Source organism: Gracilinanus agilis, chromosome 1 (genome assembly GCF_016433145.1).
Source record: "Gracilinanus agilis isolate LMUSP501 chromosome 1, AgileGrace, whole genome shotgun sequence".
In the NCBI taxonomy this organism is placed as follows: domain Eukaryota; kingdom Metazoa; phylum Chordata; class Mammalia; order Didelphimorphia; family Didelphidae; genus Gracilinanus; species Gracilinanus agilis.
Window position 1 is genome coordinate 721989067 of NC_058130.1, and position 20058 is coordinate 722009124.

The window sequence follows — 20058 nt, forward strand, 5'->3', positions numbered from 1 at the left end:
CCTGTAATCATTTGGAAGACTAGTCTCCCCAGTTGATCATTTAACATAATAATTTTATACTCCTAAAATTCTTCTAACTACAGTGTATAAAACATTGCACCTTCTAAGAGGAAACTACAATAGTTAGAGGTAAGAGGGAAATAGAAGAGAGAGAGCAAAACCAATGTTTTGCTAGGTGCAATGTCAAAAAAACCAATTGGGGGAAGTCCTCTTTGGCATAAAAGCATACTTTCAAAATAACTGTGTTCAACCCCCTTCAATTCAATCAATTGTACCCCAAAGTTCATTCTGGATCTTCTTGATGCAGTGTAAGTTTCTACAGGCATCTTTCTCCAAACAGTTCATTCTCTGGATTCAAGGAGTTAGCAAGCTTCTTTTCCTGAAAATTTTCTCAAACAAAACTTTTAAATCTTGGATTTTTATGAAAATACAATCCCCCCCTGAAGAGGGTGTTGACCAACACCCAGGTCAGCTCAGGATATATGGTTAAGTTATGGGGTGTATGAGTCAATTATCAAAAGAAAAAACAAAGACATAAAAAGGAAAAAAATAGAAGAGAAAAAATGAAACTTTTTGGAGAAAGAAAAACTTCAAAATCAGAATCAAAATATCAAAAATCTATGTATATAAAAATTTCTGAGTAAACAAGAATAAATTTACAACAGGCCCTTGTATTAGCATCCAATTAAAGCAATTTCTGTCCCACTAGTCTGTAGGACAAAATGCAGCAATATTGCACTTACCCATTGGCAGCCAGGACTACAGGAAGTTGTGATACTATAAGAGAGAAAAAAGGACTAGATTTTCATGTGAAAGGGAAGTGACATTTCCTGGTCTGATTTTTACCTTCACTCTCAGGGATAGGGGGAGCCAGGATGATAGCCAAACTTTGGTACTTGTCTGAATGTGGGATGGGGAAGGCCTGCATCTGATGTATGTCAAACAACCACAACCTTAAACCTCAAAGAAGTCCTCTGTCTTGGCACAGATTTTCATCAATCTCACCTGGATTGATTTGGTCTTTTTGACCTTGTGTTCATAGGGACTATGCAGATTGCTCATCAATCCCTTCAGGATTGGTTGGTCTCCTTGAACTTGTGCTTCTTGGCATTGTATAATAACTCTTTTGTTCCCTTCTCCTAGAATCAGACACAATCATTAATCATGGTCCCATAACATTTATCAATCAATGGCAGGTTTCCATAGTCTAGAGCTTTTGGGTATACATTACTATTAGAGCAAACATATATTTTAAACTTATGTTACTACAAAATTAAAAAAGATTAATATTGATTATATGTACTTTGAGTACAAGAAATAAGAAAGAGGGGAAGAAAAATTCAAATATTCTATTAAAATAAAAAGAAAAGCAATAATTGGTTTTGTTCTTTTTTCCTTTTTACCCCCAAATTATTATAATTTATAAGTTGGTTATATTTACAAGATTCATTGGGAAGACTAGTCTTCCAAAGGATCTCAGTGGGGATTGTGCAATTTGAATCTGTTACCCTAAAAAGTACAATGAGGAACAGTAAGAAGGCTACTTTGATTAGTCTATCTATAATATATGGCAAGGAAGAATGTGTATTTTGGCTGGAAATGTAATTTGGGGCTTGGCTCTGAAGATTTTTATAATTCCCAAAGAGGTAATAGGGAACCTAAACTCCTAAAAAGGAGTTTACTGAGTAATGGTGTAACAGGGTGGAACTTGTTTTGGCTTCTCATTGCTTATTGTATTGTTCCTAGAATAAAAGGTAAATTCTCGTTTAACATGTAAAAACTTTCTTAATCTGAGAAGCAGTGTGGTGTAGTAGAGATAAATACTCCTAATTAGGAAGACCTATGTTTAAGGCTGACCCATCCTGTCTGGGTAACCCTGCCAAGTTCCAGTTTGGCAAAAGGAGAGGGAACTTTTATTTATTTATTTAGAATATTTTTCCAAAGTTAGATGATTTGTGATTTTTTTCACTCTTTTTGTCCCTTCTGGAGCTGACAAGCAATTACACTGGGTTATAAATATATCATTGTTCAAAACCTATTTCCACGTTATTCATATTTTCAATAGAGTGATCTTTTAACATCAAATCCCTAATCATATCCTCATTGAACCATGTGACTGATCATATGTTTTTCTTCTGTGTTTCTACTCCCACAATTCTTTATCTGGATGTGGATAGTTTTTTTCTCATAAGTTCCTCTGAATTGTCCTGGATCATTGCATTGCTGCTAGTAGAAAAGTCTATTACATTCAATTGTACCATAATATATCAGTCTCTGTGTTCAACATTCTCCTGGTTCTGCTCATTTTGCTCTGCATCAATACATGGAGGTCTTTCCAGTTCACATAGAAATCCTCCAGTTCATCATTCCTTTCAGCACAGTAGTATTCCATCACCATCAGATACACAATTTATTCAGCCATTCCTCAATTGAGGGACTCTTCCCCATCCCCATTTTCCAATTTTTTGCCATCGCAAAGAGCATGGCTATAAATATTTTTGTATAACTTTTCCTTATTAACTCTTTGGGATACAAACCTCTAGTAGTGGTATTGCTGGATCAAAGGAAAGGGCATGCATTCTTTTAAAGCCCTTTGCACACAATTCCAAATTGCTCTTCAGAATGGTTGGCCCAATTCACAACTCCACCAGCAGTCTATTAGTGGAGCGAACTATTTCTGCAGAGTGGTGCTTCTCCACAGGGATGGTGGCCATGAGGGCAGCCTAGGAGCACCATTCTAACTGTCACTAGCTCTAAGGCATACAAATTGCTCTATTCTTTCCCCTAACCCCCTTCCCAGTCCTTAGGAGAAAGCAATGCAAAAGCCTGGACCACTGAAATCTGGGTTTTTTCTTTCTTGTAGAATAAGCAATGAAAAATGACCTAGGACCAGGGACCCAGGAAACTTACTTAACTATGATATTGCATGCAAGTGACTAGGGATCTGGAGATTGTCAGTTGAATCTTAGTACACATGTATCCTTGGGGCTTGGGCTCATTACCACTCAAACAGTTTTGATGGTCTCACTGTCTCCTTACCTATCAATGTCCCAGGCAACATTCCCAGAATAACAAATTGTTGATTTGCGTTGACAGAGGGAGACGGCCCCCTTATAGCTTCCCACTTGGATGTTCCCACAGGTTCACAGGACCAAGTTTAATACTTCCCCTACCTCCCCCACCAAAAAAAATCCAAACAAAAACCAACCAATTAAGCAAACAACGCCCCACGCCAACCACTTTAAACTAGACTGATTTCATATAACTCTTTCACTCATTCTATGTTCCAATTAAACTTATTTAATGATTGTAGACCTTGGCATCCCAACTCCTGCTGTTTCTTTGTACTGTCTGTTTCCCATCTGCTTCTTGAGATCCTTGGCATCTTTCAAGGACCTACTTATGTATTCTTCTTCTTCTTTAACATAACATTTTATTTCCTCCCCAATTACATGTAAAAACAAGGTTAACATTCTTTTAAAATTTTTTTGAGTTTCAAATTCTTTCTTTCCCTACCCTTTCCCCTTCCTGAGAGGGCAAGCAATTTGGTATATGTTATACTTGTGCAATCATGCAAAACACATTTCCATATTACTCATGTTGTGATGGAAAACATAGACAAAAAAGTGAAAAAAAAATAAAGTGGGAAATAGTTTGCTTCAATCTGTATTCAGACTCTTATCAGCTTTTTTTTTTCTGGAGGTAGATAGCATTTTTCATCATGAGTTCTTAGGAATTTTTCTTGGATCATTGTATTTCTGAGAATAGCTAAGTCATTTTGAAGTTGATCATCATACAATATAGCTATTACTGCATACAATGTTCTCCTGGTTCTGCTCACTTAACTTGACACCAGTTTGTATCTTTCCAGGTTTTTCTGAAAGCATCCTACTTGTCCTTTCTTATATTTCTTATAGCATAATAGTATTCCATCACAATTATATATCATAACTTGTTCAGCCATTCCTCACAGCTGACAAGCACCTCCTCAATTTCCAATTCTTTGCTAACACGAAAAGAGCTGCTATAAATAATTTTGTGCATATAGATCCTTTTCCTTTTTTAAAAAATCTCTTTGGAATATGAACCTAGTAATGGTATTGCTAGATCAATAGTCCATTTCTAGGGGAACATTCCTCTACCAGTAGTGCTTTTCTTGTCCTTAAATTATTTTGCATTTCTTGATCTTTGTATATGCCTAAAATAGTTTAGGTGTTCCTTGGGGGCTTCCTTTTTGGTTCTGTATCTCCAGTGCTTAGCATGATGTTTCAACATGGGAGATATTTCATAGAATTGGAAAATGACATATTCAGAGTTGGAGGGGACCATGTAAGCTATCAAGTCTCATTCAAACCTGAAAGGGAATTCTTTGTACAATATAACCAACCTGTGTTACCCAGTTATCATGGGAAGAATATTCCTACTGAGTTCATCTGATAGGTTATTGCCATTAAATAACACAGAGATTCCAGAGATTAAAACCTAGATTTTATTATGCATAAGAACAGGTAGAGAGAAAAAATAACTCCAAATGCTAGTTAGGGTTCTAATGGAGCTTTTATAGTTTAAAATTATATTAGACAGGGAAATAAATTGTGACACAAAGCTTTCTTGTACTCTTCTTATGTCATAAACATCACAGAGACTTAGTCAAACAGAATCATAATTTCATAACTCTGTAAGGAGACAGACCTAGCCAAACAGACTTAGATTAGAGTCTATAGGTAAACCAAGCCAAATTTCAGATTCAACTATATTTGAAGGTTCACAATGTATTGATTGAGAGGAGAATGGCATGTCACAGGTAACCACAGTCTTGCAGACAGTTGGGAATCTTCCAAAAATAAAGCTAGTTAAATCATTGGGGGTTTAAACTAAAATTTATAGATAACTTCCTTTCCTCCTCTCTTTTGTCTTCTTATTTTATGAATGTTTGAGATTTTCAGTAAATTTTAACATCCCATGAAATAGGTTGCAGTCAGCCAAATAACCTCCTAATTAGAAGAAATGACCCCAAACCACAAATAATAAAATTAACAAAAGGAAATAAAAAATTTTTTCAACAGCCATTGCTTGATGGACTCTGATAAGGAGAATCACTACCATTTCCTTGGGGAGCTCTTCTACTTTTGCATGCCACATTCTTAGGAAGGTTTTCCTTATATCAAATTAAATTTGTCTACTTTCAACTTCCACTCATTGCTTAGTGGGCCCGACAGAAAGAAGAACCAAACAGACAAACAGAACAAGATGAAATCTTTTTCCATGGGATAGCCCTTTATACTGGTAGACAGCTTTCATATAACCCCAAGTCTTCTCCTCTCCAGGGTAAATATTCCTACCTCCTTCAAATTATTCTCCTATAGCATGCACTTAAAGGAAGGAAGCAATTATTATTATTAAAACTTTACTTTCCATTTAAAAATCAACACTACATATTGATTCCAAGGCAGAAGAGTGGTAAGGACTAGGCATTTAGGGTTAAGTGACTTGCCCTCAAATTCACATAGCTAGGAAGTGTCTGAGAACAGTTTTGAACCCAGGAACTCCTGTCTCCAGTTCTAGCTCTCTGTCTACTGAATCACCTAACAAATTATTAAAAAAGAAACAAGCAATTATTAAGTACCTACTACACGCCAATCACTGTGCCAAGTGCTTCACAAATATCTCATTTGATTCTTACCACAATGATCTGTATTTTATTTTTTGATCTCTATTTTAAAGTTGAGGTATTGAGGTAGACAGATGTTAAGTGACTTGCCCAAAGTCCTAAAATTAGTAAGTATTAAAGGCCATATGTGAACTCAGGACTTAATGATCCCAAGACTCACACTTTATTTACAACCTTGCTGCCCTTCACCATCCTGCACCCCCTTTTCTGGAAGTCTTCAGTGGATCTATGTCATTTTTTGCCTTCTAGTGTTTTTATTTTTAAACTTATTTTTATTTTTAAATATTTTCTATGTTTACATAATTCATTTTCTTTCCCTCCCCTCTTCCCTCCCTCCTCCCTGAGCTGACAAGCAATTCCACTTGGTTGTACAAATGTCATCAATTGATACCTGTTTCCGTATTATTCATTTTTGCTATAGAGATATCTTTTAAAGCCTAAATCCCAAATCATATACCCATGTGTTTTTTTTTCATTTCTACTCCCATAGTTCTTTCTCTCAATGTGGATAGCATTCTTTCAATGGATCTATGTCGTTTCTAAAATTTGGTCCCTAGAATTGAGCACAATAGAACTGACAAGTCTAATCAAGGCAGAGTACAGTGGAAATATTGTCTCATTATTCCTGGATGCAATGACTTCCTAAAAGGTAGCTCAAGATTATATTTGGATTTTAGTTGCCTTGTTGATTCATGTTGACCTTCCAATCTGATAAATTTTCTATGTCATTCTCAGATGACTTGTTCTTACCCCGTGCCTTCTTCATCATGTACTTTTAAAGTAAGTGTAAGACATTACATTAGAGAGGCAGCACAAGACAGTGAGATTTAACTTTGCACTGAGAGGGGAAATTGTGGGGGTTGTTTCTTCTGTCTCTATGACTTTGAATAATTCACTCTGGGCTGTAGTTTCCTTATCTATAAAATGAAGGAGTAGAACTTGGTGACTTTTAGAGGCAACCAGAAGGAGCAGTGGGTAGAGTAGTAGTCTTGGAGGCAGGAAGACTTGAATTCAAATCTTATCTCAGATGCTTACTAGCTGTGTGACCTTGGGTAAGTCACTTTACCTCTATTTTCCTCACTATAATGGGAATCATAATAGCATTTACCCCTCAGGATTATTGTGAGGATCCAATGAGATAAAATTCATAAAGCACTTAGTATGTACATAATAATTGCTTGTTTCCTTTTATTTTAAGGTCCTTTCTAGTAAAAATATCTGATTACAAACCATGTATCCCCATTAAACATCTTATTAGATTCCACTCAACATTCTAATCTATGATCTTTTAAAAATCTTTAAAATCTTTTTTGATGATCTTTTATTAAATTTATTAGATCATGATCTTTTAAAATTTCTAATAATACTAAAAGCTAGCATTTATAGAACTCTTTAAGGTTTGCAAATTGCTGCATAAATTTCTCATTTGATTCTCACAACAACCCTGATGATGTAGATGCTGTTATAATCCCCATTTTACAGTGAGGAAACTGAGGTTAAGTGACTTGTCTGGAGTCATACAGTGTATAAGTGTTCAAGTCCAGAGCTTTTTCTCATTATACCACGTAGAATAGTTGCTATTGCCTGTAAGTAATTACTGACTGCAACTCTTGAGTCTTTGAGAAAATATGGTTATTTGCAGAGAGCTAGATTTAAGAATGCCTTTAGGGATCAAGAATGTTGTCATTGTACTGTTTGTGAAACTTACCCCCTCTTTTTTTTTCCTGGAACAGTACTTGGAGCAATGTGCTCATCTTTTTCCAGAATGGTTGAATCAGTTCACAACTCTCCCAACAATGCATTAGTGTCACAATTTTCCCACATCCTCTTCAAGTTTTACCATTTTTTCTTTTCTGTCAAAATAGCTAATTTGATAGGTGTGGGATGGTACCTCAAAGTTGTTTAGATTTGTATTTTTCTATTTATAGCTATGCTCTTTGTAGTAGCAAAAAACTGGAAAATGAGGGTATGCCCTTCAATTGGGGAATGGCTGAACAAATTGTGGTATCTGTTGGTGATGGAATACTATTGTGCTGAAAGGAATAATGAACTGGAGGCATTCCATGTGAACTGGAATGACCTCCAGGAATTGATGCAGAGAGAAAGGAGCATAACCAGGAGAACCTTATACACAGAGACTGAACACTGTGGTACAATCAAATGTAACAGACTTTTCTATTAGCAGCAATGCAATGAACCAGGACAATCCTGAGAGGCTTATGAGAAAAAAATGCTACCCACTTCCAGAGAAAGAACTATGGAAACAGAAATGCAGAAGAAAAAGATATAATCAATCACATGGTTAGATAAGGATGTGATTGGGGTTTTGATGTTAAAAGTTCACTTTATTGCAAATATGAATAACATGGAAATAGGTGTTGAACATTGATATGTATAACCCAGTGGAACTGCTTGTCAGCTCTGGGAGGGGGGAGGGAAAAGGGGTATGAAAAATCATGATTCATGTAACCATGGAAAAATATTCTAAATAAATTTTAAAAAATAGGTAAAACAGACCAACAAAAATAAATTTGTATTTTTTCTAATTAATAGTGATTTAGAACTTTTAAATTAAGTGATTTAGAACTTTTTCTAATTAATAGTGATTTAGAATTTTAATTACTTTGTCTGAGAATTGCCTTTTCCTATTCTTTGACCATTTATCAAATGAAGAATGACTTGTATTCTTATACATTCAACTCATTTCTTTGTCTTTAAGAAATAAGGCTTTTATTTGAGAGAACTGTAAAAAGTTTTTGTACCATTATGATTACTATGTATTACTTTTCATCCTATTTCCTCCTGTTTAGTTTCTGACCACCACCTCCCTTTGCCCTCTTTTCTCAGTCCCATTCCCTTCTCTTATCCTCTTCCCCACTACTTTCTTGTAGAGTAAGATAGTAATTGATTATGTATGTTCTTCCCTTAATTAAGCCAATTTCAATGAGAGTTAGGCTCATTTGCTCCTCTCCCTCCCTTCTCCATCTTCCCCTCCTTTGTTAAAGCTCTTTCATACCTCTTTTACTTGAATTTCCCCCATTCTGTTTTTTCCTTTTCCCTCATCTCAATGCATTCCTCTTTCTCATGTCTTAATTTTTTTTATCATCCCATCATATTCAACTCTTATTTTTGCCCTTTGTCTATGTATAATACTTCCAACTTCCATAATAATTATAAAGTTCTTAGAAGTTTCAAAAATCATCTTCCTATATAGGTATGCAAAAAGTTTAACTTTATTGAATGTCTTGTGATTTCTCTTTCCTCTTTACCTTTTTATGCTTCTCTTGCATCTTATATTTGAGTCAAAATTTTCATTTAGCTCTGATCTTTACACAAGGATGTTTGAAAGTGCTCCATTTCATTGGATACCCATTTCTTCCCCTAAAGGATTCTGCTCAGTTTTGCTGAGTTAAGTGATTCTTCCTTGAAGTTTTAGATCCTTTGCTCCCTGGAACATCATATTCTAGGCCATTCAATCCTTTAATATAAATCTTGTTATCCTGTTTGTAACTCCTTGATATTTGAATTGCTTCTTTTTGGCTGCTTGAAATATTTTCTCCTTGAGCTGGGAGTACTAGAATTTGGCTGTAATATTCTTGAGAGTTAACCTTTTGAGATCCCTTTCAGGAGATGATTGGTAGATTCTTTCCATTTTTATTTTATTCTCTGGTTCTAGAATATCAGGGCAATTTCCTTGATAATGTCTTGAAAAACGATGTCTAACTTTTTTTTTTTTTGATTATGGCCTTCAGCTGGTCCAATAATTCTTAGATTATTTCTCCTGAATTTACTTTCCAGGTCAATTGTTTTGGCCATGAAGTATTTCACATTTTCTTCTTTTTAAAAAAATCTTTTGACTTTATTTCTTGATGGAGTTATTAGCTTCCATTTGCCCAATTCTAATTTTTAAAACATGATTTTCTTGAGTGAGCTTTTGTGCCTCTTTTTCCATTTGGCCAATTCTATTTTTTAACGTGTTCTTTTCCTCAGTGAATTTTTGTATCTCTTTTTCCATATGGCCAATTATGCTTTTTTTTTTAAACCCTTGTAATTCGGTGTATTGTCTCATAAGTGGAAGATTGGTAAGGGTGGGCAATGGGGGTCAAGTGACTTGCCCAGGGTCACACAGCTGGGAAGTGGCTGAGGCCAGATTTGAACCTATGACCTCCTGTCTCTAGGCCTGACTCTCACTCCACTGAGCTACCCAGCTGCCCCGTCAATTATGCTTTTTTAAGAAGTTCTCTTCATTAAGAGGCATTTGTGCCTCTTTTACCAATTAGCCTATTATTTTTAAAAAGATATTAATTTCTTCAATTTTTCATGCCTTCTTTACCAAGATGCTGACTCTTTTTTCATGGTTTTCCTTTCACTCTCATTTCTTTTTACAATTTCTCTTCCACCTCTCTTATTTGATTTTAAAAATCCTTTTTGATCTCCTCCATTAATTCTTTTTGCTCTTAAGAGCAATTTGTATTTTTCTGGGAGGCCATGGATGTAGCAGTACTGACTTTGTTATCTTTTGAGTTTGTGTTTTTGTCTTCCCTGTCACCAAAATAATTTTCTATATTGAGTTTCTTTTTTTTTTTTTGTTTGATCTTTTCTCAGCCTTTTTCTTTTCTTTTAATTAAAAAAATACTGTTGATGTTGGGCTTTGTATCTGTGGTGAAGGAAACACTGCTCCAAGATTCCTGTTCTTTGTTCAGCTGTCTCCAGAGTTAGCTCTGGGGATCTATAAGTTTTTAGTTCTTCCAAGGTGATGCGATCTAATGAGAGATGGTTTAATACTCTCTTGGCCTGTACTATGGTCTGTGAGTAGCCACAAGTACTTTTTTCTATCTTAGAACTGTGACCAGGATCCCATGTGTCTGCAAGGGCTGGTGTGTACTAGTGTTCTTCCTCACTCTGAATCTGTAACCTGGTTCTATGTATGGGCAATGTGACAAGAGTCTTGCATCCAGAACCAGCAAAGGAGCCCCTGTAATATTCTCAGCAGTTGTCCAACCTCTCCTTACTGTCTACAGCTAAGAATTCCTTAAATTTTTGATGCTGATTTAGCTGCCCTCAAGGTCTGTTGCTGCAATGGGGCTTACCTTGGTGTGCTGTTTTGTGCCCCATTTCCACCCTGGCACACTAGATCTTTTGTGCTGGCCTTCTAGGTCGTTTTGGCTGCCATCTTCCCAGCATAATAATTGATTTTTTCTTCTAAGTTGTTTTGGGCTGAAAAAATGATTTCACTGTGCTTTTCATGTGTTGTGCTACTCCAGAATTCATTTTGAAGCAAAATATCATAGTTTTTTGGAAGGTAATTTGGTAGAGATTAGGTGGGTCTTTGTACCTTTTCTGCCATCTTGTCTCCTAGAGACTTTTTCATACATTTCTTGATCATCTTCATTTCTTCTAAAAACTGTTCACACCTTTTGAATACTTATTATTGTGGGAAATGACTCTTAGTCTTACATATTTGTGCCAGTTTTCTATATATCTTGGATATCATTTTGTAAAGATGATTTAGTGAGTTATCAAGGATGTTGTTTGGTTAGATAATCTTGTGTGTGTGAAGCCTAACTGAGGAACTCTTCACCTTTATTCTGAGGAGGTTATCTCTGTGAAAGGTATAGTGGACAGGGATGGATAGGAGCCAGTATTCAGGTAAGGGTTTTCTTTGGGTTTGAGTATTGACAGTTTTCCAGGACTTAATGTAATGCCTGGACCCCAAGAAGCCCTTTCTGAACCCAGCCCTGCTGGGGTAAGACTGAATGACAGGCAGCCTTGGGTTTTTCGAAACCAAAGCTTAATAATTCCTTCTTCTTTCCTCTCTCTATTTACACTGCATCCTCTAAGGAAAATTTTATCTGACTGTTATTCATTAACAAGATGGTTTATTTATATTAAAGAAACAAGGATGGGTGAGGTGAGCGGGGTAGGAAGCTGTATTCTGTCATGATAAGAATGAGGTCCTTGATGCCTGGCCAAGCCCACAGGCTTTGGCCAGGAGCTCTCTTACTCCCTTTCCTCTATCTGTTATCTAAACTAAACTACAGATAGAATGAACTCTAAGGGTCTCTCAATTGGCACAAGTTAGGACAGTGGGTCTTCAAGGTTGGTCCAGCAAGCTTTTTGGGTCCACCGACCCCTTCTAGCCACTGGTATATGTCTAAAAACTTCTTTGGTGACATATGTAAGAAGCAGGAACACTATCAGGTCTTCAGGAAAAGAGATATCAAGGGAAAACCTCAGGTAGTCTCAGTTACACCAGAGGTCGGGTAAAGTCCTCCTTCTCCCCTCAAGTCCAGAGACGAAGACTTCTTCCGAGGGTTCTCTCTCTCACAAGCCTCTGCTTTTCCTTCCAACTGCCACTCCTGTCATTCAAAGTTGCTTTCCAACATTCCAAACCTTTTCTGTGCCAAACTTTTTCTTATAATATGCTTTTCTGAGGAACTAGATGCAAAGGTTGTATCTTCAAATATTTAATGGGCTGTCATGGTATAGAGACCATGGAAGATAAATTGGAATTGTTCTACTTGACCAGAGTGGACAGAACTAGGATTAATAGAATGAAAGTAAAGAGAGACTGATTTAAGTTTGATGTTTGGAAAGCTTCCTATCAATAATGGCTTTCTTTAAGTGGGGGTAAACTCCCTTGGGAATGCAGTAGTTTCTTTTCACTAGAGGTCTTTAAGAAGAACCACAATTACTACTTGAGTTTGTTATCAATAGACAAAACATTAATAGACAATCTTGTTTGAGTGGGTATGGGATTAGATGGCTGCTGGAATCCCTTCAAAGCTGAGATTCCATATGAGACTTGAATTCTTCACTATAATGCCATATACCTTCTTATGCTAGTTGCACCAGGGAGATGACCCTTAGGAAAAACTTATCAGTCTTTTCCTGACTGAGTGAGATGGAATTAAGTGTGTGGTTCTTAATGTAAAATATTTGTCTGACCTTGATATTCTCAGGGCAGAGGCACCCAGTTTTTATTTTTTATCCTGACTAGGAAAGGGGATGTGGAGGTTAGTTTGTTGCTTTTATATAAAAGTCCTGGAGAGAGAGCCAGAAAGGAATGATTGATAACAAGGAACACAGAGGCTCCTGATTCAGTTACTTTCTTTATCTCTTGAGACAGGATATTCTTTTGCATTTTGTTTTCCTTGAACTTATCTTACTTCACTGTTCCTCAAACCTAGATACCTACAAATACACTGTAAGTTATGATTCTGGGAACGGGAATCTGACAGGATGATAGGAAAGGGAAGAAGTGGAAGAAGATTTGCAATTAGAGATTGTTGTTGTCAAAAGCTAAAGCTTGTATAATTATAAATGCTCTAATGATGGTATTGAGTATTGATAGCCAAAAGGTAATGCCCAGCTGTTATAATAAATTAAAGTTGTTAAGGGTTAAACTATCTTCAGGAGGTGGATGGAAGGTCAGAAGCAGTTTGATACAACCCTTATTTATTTTCTTCTATGGGAAGAGGTAGAGAGAGGAAATCGGAGGTAGGAAACTAGGAGGTAGGAATAGGACAGGATATCTCTTAACCTCATTCTAAAATTCTAAATAACCTCCCCCCAAATCTACTTGCTTTATTTGCAGAGTCTTTTTGTCTGCAGTGCAGACCTAACTTAAACTTACACTCACTATCTTATATTAATGTTCTCTATCTAACTAAGCTATGCTAAACGATGAACTTAAATTATAATGAACTCCTTAAGAAATTCTTCTATCATCTGTCAGTAGGAAGCAGCCTGTCACACACAGACACAGACAGTTCTGCAGCTTCCCTCAAAGCGCTGTAGAGAATAGGTCTCAGAGTACTGAGAAGGAAAACCTCTCAGTAACTAGACTCTTAACAAGAAGTAGTAAGTCTTTCCTTCTTCAGCTTTCTTAAATCTGTTCTTCTCAGCTCCAACGGCCACCAGCCACTGCCAGAGAGAGACCTCTTGACAGAGAGCTCCAAACAGCCACTCCTGTTCTCTGAGACTGCCAGAGAAGATGGAGCCCAGAGCCAACTCCCTCCTCTCTTTTATGATAGCCCTCTTAAAGTGATCCAGGACTATTTAGAAGACTTCTGCTCTTAAAGAGCCTGAGTGATATATTAATTAACTTTCTCTAACTTAGAAACTTCTGCTTCTAACAAGATAAATGAAATTAAGAAATTCCTTATAACAAGATTCATATATATATATATATACATACATATATATATATATAGGAGATTTTTGTTTAATTCTTTGGCATTTGCCATTAGGATATTTTTCCTTTTCACGAAAAGACAATAAAACTGCTGCTTATTCACTCATGCCTTCTGACTCTGAATTATTTTTGTAAGCGGGGAATTCTCAGGCCATTGTTATCTCATCCCACTCACTGACCATGAGAGGTCTGACCTTTCCTTAAAGGGCTGTTTAGAAGTGCTGACTCTTCCTGTTGTATTGCTTACAGATCAAACCCAGTGAAGAAGGCATAAAGCGTATTCTTCAACTTGTGGCCGTTTTCAGGGAGGTCTTTTTGATGTGGGGTGGACCCTTCTTCCCAATTGTTTTCATCTGCCATCCCGACTACATCAAGCCTCTCATATCAGCTTCAGGTATGGAAACCCCAAAGGTCATCGTTACCATAGCAACACCTATCCCTGCCAACCCTCCCACAGACATATGTGATCATAAAACACCTTATATAGTAAGAAAAAGCAAATAGTTGTTGCTCTTGAGAACTAATCTTCTCCTGGGAGCAGAAGGGATTAAGAATTGCTAAATGTAAAAGAGAGAATAGAGAAGGGTTGAAGATGGAAGGGGAAGAAGAGGAACAAAATGGTGGGGGAAATTAGGGAGGAGGGACAAAGAAGGAGACAATGGGCAAGGAAGAAAGAGAGAAGGGGGAGAAGGGGAAGGGGAAGGGGAAGAAAAGGAAGAAAATGGTGGGGGAAATTAGGAAGGAGGAACAAAGGAGACAATGGACAAGGAAGAAAGAGAGAGGTTAAAAGTGAGAGATAAGTGGATAGAGAGAAATTGGAAGGAGGAAGGAAAGCAGTGATGAGGGGCTCAATGCCAGAAAGTCCCATGCAATACCCAGAATATTCAGGATGCAGAGGAAAGTCAGAAAATATCAAGCACCTACTATATGCTAGGCAATGTGATAAGCAGCAGAGATACAAAGGAGCTCATAGTCTAATAAGGAACCAATCTGTAAACAGCTGTGTGCAAACAAGATACATACATACATACATACATACATACATACATACATATATGTGGAAACAATAAACTGGGGAAGTCACTAATTAAGGTGGATAGGGAAAGACTTCCTATAGAAGGTGAGATGTTAGCTGAGATTTGAAAGAAGTCAGTGTGGGAGCAGCTAGGTAGCTCAGTGGATTGAGAGTCAGACCAAGAGATGAGAAGTCCTGGGTTCAAATCTGACCTCAGACACTTCCTAGCTGTGTGACCCTGGGCAAGTCACTTAACCCCCATTGCCTACCCTTACCACTCTTCTGCCTTGGAACCAATACATAGTATTGATTCTAAGATGGAAGGTAGGGGTTTAAAAATAATGAAAGAATACAGTGAAGGAACCAGGTAGAGATGAAAAGGGAGAACATTTTCAAGCATGGGAGATAGCCAGTGAAAAGACCTGGAATTGGGGTATGGATTGTACATCAGGGAAGCTGGAGAGGAGGGCAGGTTATGAAGGGCTCTGAAAACCAAACAGAGAGTTTTATATACTCTGTTTCAAAGAGAGCAGGGGAACTCCTCTCCCCTCCAGTCTTTTCCTCTGAATCCACTCCCTGATTCTTTCTCCTACCCTCTGTCCCATGGGGAAGGTGACCTAGGGCTAGAAGAATCATAGCACTGGATGATGAAGGACCATAGCCACCAAATGCAGATACCATTATAGTTCAGTTTAGCTTCTCCGAAGGTCAAATGAAAAATGAAGTGGGAGAAAAAACAAAATCTACATTTCTTTTGGTAAATTGTGTAGAGCTTTCAAAGATGCCAGCTTTTCCCTGAAACTAAAATCCATCTTTTTTTTTAAAACAATAATATTCTTCTGGTGGTGCCATGTGGCCATGAATCATAGAACACCACAATTAAACACCCCCATATGTATATGTATGTTATACATATGTATGTATAATCTGTGTACATATGGCTCTCACCATTTTGTCCCTGCCTCCCTCAAACCCCTAAAGAGGATGAAATATTTTGTTTTTATCTTTGTGTCTTCAGTGTCCAGCACAGCATATAGTAAGGGCTTAATAAATTGCTCCTATTTCCTAAATGCCAGGTACTGTGCTGAGTGGATATAAATACAAGCAAAAAAAGTCTTTCACTATAAGAAACTGACATTTTAGTGAGGAAAGATAGCATATAAAAGGGGAGAGAAAAAGAAGGAAGGGAGATTCAGAAACCAAGTCAGGAGAGGAATGCCTAAGGATGGCAGGCCTGAGCCCCTTTTCAAAATAGAGGTCCCAGAAATCACGCATGGGAGAAGGCTGGCCACAGAGGTGGAGGAATATTAGAGGGTGAGGTCACAGAGGATGAGGGAAGTTCCAGCATGAACAAACATCTGAGAGGTATAATCTAGAGTCAGAAGTATAGCCAGGAGAAGAATAACCAGGAGTTTTAGAGTCAGAAAAGTAGAAATGTTGGAAATATTGGAAAAGTCAGCTTTATCTACTAATCATCTGTGAGAACATGTCTGGGTGGTGTCTAAGGAATGAGAGACCAGATTTGGGTCATGCTTAGACCATTCCCAGGGTGTTTTGGGCCAAGTTGGGGTCCTTCTCTGGGTATTGTCCAGTTAGTGTATCAGGCTATGACAGGTTGTTCCCCTACATCAAGCCTCTTGCTCTTTCCCTGCATGCAACTTTGCCCTGCTTTTTACTCCATTCTCTGCTCTCCTTATCTGCTTTCTCTATCCTTTTTGTGTTGGATTTAGAAGGAGATTATTTTGGTTTTGGGGATGGGTAATGGCAAAGTGAAATAAGCTCCAGTCCCATTTTCAAGTCCAGCTTGAGACTGGTTTCTTCTCCCTTCTCTTCTCTCTTGTTTATTTTGTGGTACATTTCCTCTCTTGTCCTCCCCATATGGTCATTATACCTCCTACCCCAATCCTGAATAATACATATGCCTCAACAGCCAGTGTTGCACCCAAGGACAAGCTTTTCTATGGATTCTTCGAGCCTTGGCTGGGTGAGTGATAATCAAGGACAGAAGCACTGGGAACTGAGAAGACATCCAAAGAGAAAGTGCTCAGGCTGCCTTCGGCCAAGGAGCTCTTTGAATTAAAGGACTGAGTATCAATTGTCTTAGGGGAGAATAAAATCCCGGAAGAGTTAGTTATTGGGTGATGATGAGTTTGAGGGCTGGTGTTTGTGGGTGAGGAATTTAGGGATAGGAATAAGTAAAGGAATTGGTTAGGGCCTAGAATGGGGTGGGGACTATGGGATATGTGGGTGGGGGGATGGTATTGGGTAATTCATTATTGTGGGCTAGACATGGGTTTCTCCCAACATCTCTCCCCCAGGGGATGGGCTGCTTCTGAGTAATGGGGACAAATGGAGCCAGCACCGACGCCTGCTGACCCCGGCTTTTCACTTTGACATCCTCAAGCCCTACGTAAAGTTCTTCAACCAATCCACAGACATCATGCATGTAAGACTGGGAAAGCTGTGGGTAGATGGGGGAAGTCTGGGAACCTACATGGAGTGAATTACCTACTGGACCAACTCTTATTATAACAGGCTTGATCATTTCTATGACTATAGCAAGATGACCTAGGCTTTTCTCCTGGGGGAAAAAAGAAATTAGAGGTTGCTTCAGAGCTTTAGTAAGGAATGAACAGAGTTTACAACTTAGCAAGAATAATAAGGTAAAGAAGAAAGTGAACAAAGGTAGACTTGGGTAAAGTCTTGCTATACCCTGCTTCATATCCTCATCCCCAAATTGTACCTTAGTTTTATAATACTGCCTCCCCTGAGATCCAAATGATGATGTATTTAGTTCACTTGGCCTCAAGCATCATTTGTGGTGCAAAAAAGTCTAGTTATGTCTCTCAGCTGTTCTTCACTGAATTTAGCCTAAGCAGATTGAAGCTATGGGGCAGAGCCCATGGTCACCATCATGAGTCCTCTCCAGGATTTACTTTTTCAGCTCAGTTTTCTCTCCATGAACTCATTTCCTCTCAACATTCTTTGAGGCAGAGAAATCAGTGTCAATCATTCCCATTTTTATAGATGAGTAAGGAAGTTGAAGGACCAGAGAAATAAGGTGATTTGCTGAGGTTACACAAAGTTGTTTATACATTAGCACAGCTGGGATCTTACTTCCCCTGATTTTCAACCAATGACTCCCTCTAACCCCAAGGAGAGCTCTGCATGTGACTTCTAGTTCCCACTTGGTTCCTCCTCAGCCATGACAAAAAGAGGTCTTTCTCTTGCTTTCTCTGGGATCTTGCAGAGGCTCATGCCAAGAGCTCAGCTTCTGGAAGGAGTTCAGACTCACATTTTGGATTTTTTCTCTTTGGCCAGATGAAATGGCGGCATCTGTGTGCTGGTGGCAATGTCCGGCTAAATGTATTTGAGCACATCAGCCTCATGACCCTGGACAGCCTGCAGAAATGTGTCTTCAGTCATGACAGCCACTGTCAGGAGTGAGTCCCAGTCAAGCATTTTACTTTGAAGTCTCAGGAAATGGAAGTGACAGAGCCACAGGGTACAGGGGAAGGAAGAACTCTATTGAAGGGGAACATTTACTGTCAGGGATGAGATCTAAGACAGTAGAGGAAGAAGGGCAAATCAAAGCTGATTCCAGTTTCCATGGAAGCCCTATAGCTGAATAGTTATATGTGTCTTTAATAATCGAAACCCTACCAACCCCATTCCTGGTCCTCTACCTTGGAGGGAGGTATATTGCCTTCAGCATTTTCCCCAGTACTAGGTAAGGTACCAGTGACTATTTCATCATCAACCATTTACTAATACAACAATTCTAGTGTAGTAGGAACTTAATGCATGTTCCTACTGGGTACCAGGTACTATGCTAGTAACTGAAAGTACAAAAATATCAATGAGATAGTTCCCACACTCAAGGAAATTATAATCTACAAGGAGAGACAAAATTTAAATTAAAAATTTTCTATAAAACGAGCATAAATAAGTTTTTGGGATTGAGGCCCTTATTTGCCACTCTTTCTGGATCCTTTTTTTCACTTATGGACAACTGATGTTTCCATGAGAGCTTTCTTGGTGATAATACCAGTCAGTGAGTAACTCCAGACAGATCCTCTGGATGAGTCAGTGCCTGGGGAAGGAAAACATGAGAATGTTCATGGAAGGGTTGACCCTTGTGATCTTGACGAAGTAAAAGAAGTCAGTCTACTGACTATGGTGTCAAGAAGCACTGGCCCTAGGTATGGATTCAGTCATGCAGATAGGAAGCATCAAGTGGTGAGGACTGTACAAGGGAGAATGGGGTTCAGGGTCAGGAGAGCAGATCCTAGGAAGAATTAGAGACAAGACAGGACTCCAGTTCCAGAGACATGCCAAAAGGGAAGCAACACAGGTGCTATGAAAAGTGAAGTTGGGGTGAAAACAACCTGATTTCAAATCTAGGTTTTAAGATAATATCTCATAGGTAAAGGGGGATAGTAATGAACATTTTACCTGAATCACAGGCTTATTGTGAGCTTTGTAAAGTTTATAGTGCTTCAGGAATGTATTATTATTGTTGTTATTATTATTATCATTTTTAAAATCCTTCCATCTTGGAATCAATACTGTATATTGCTTCCAAGGTAGAAGAATGGTAAGGGTTAGGTAATGGGGTTTAAACTACTTGCCCAGAGTCACATAGTTAGAAAGTGTCTGAGGTCAGATTTGAATCCAAGACCTTCCATCTCTAGTACTGGCTCTCAATTCACTGAACCACCTCATTGTCCCCTAGAAAGGTTATTATTATTGTTGCTGTCAATACATTGTCCCAACTCAGACATTAGGAAACAACGGTAACTTAGTTAGGGGAAGCTAGATGATACAGTAGATAGGGTGCTGGACCTGGAGTCAGGAAGGCTCATTTTCTTAAGTTCAAATCCAGCCTCGGATACTTACTAGCTATGTGATCCTGGGCAAGTCACCTAACCTTGTTTGGCTCAGTTTCTTATCTGTAAAATGAGCTGGAGAAGGAAATGGCAAACTACTCCAGTATCTCTGCCAAGAAACCCCAAAAAGGAGGTGAACCCCATTGAATTAACTGAACAAAAACAAGGAATTCAGTTATTTGGAACTGAGTATAATGGGTATAAGTGCATCTAGGGTCAAACAGAAGCTAGAGAGAGGCAGAGTAGGGAGCAAAACTGTGAGGTTTCCAGGTCAGTTTTCAGAGTT

General features: G+C 38.2%; 1 protein-coding gene across 1 annotated transcript in view; it reads left to right on the forward strand.

The window, feature by feature from the left end:
- The window catches only part of LOC123243432 (cytochrome P450 4F2-like), a 41602-nt gene that overhangs the window by 7047 nt on the left and 14497 nt on the right, over window positions 1–20058 (forward strand). Inside the window, exons 2-5 of the mRNA XM_044671547.1 lie at window positions 14118–14262; window positions 16814–16867; window positions 17202–17329; window positions 18205–18326. Of these exons, the coding sequence (XP_044527482.1) occupies window positions 14118–14262; window positions 16814–16867; window positions 17202–17329; window positions 18205–18326 (449 nt within the window). The remainder of the gene's footprint in view (window positions 1–14117; window positions 14263–16813; window positions 16868–17201; window positions 17330–18204; window positions 18327–20058) is intronic.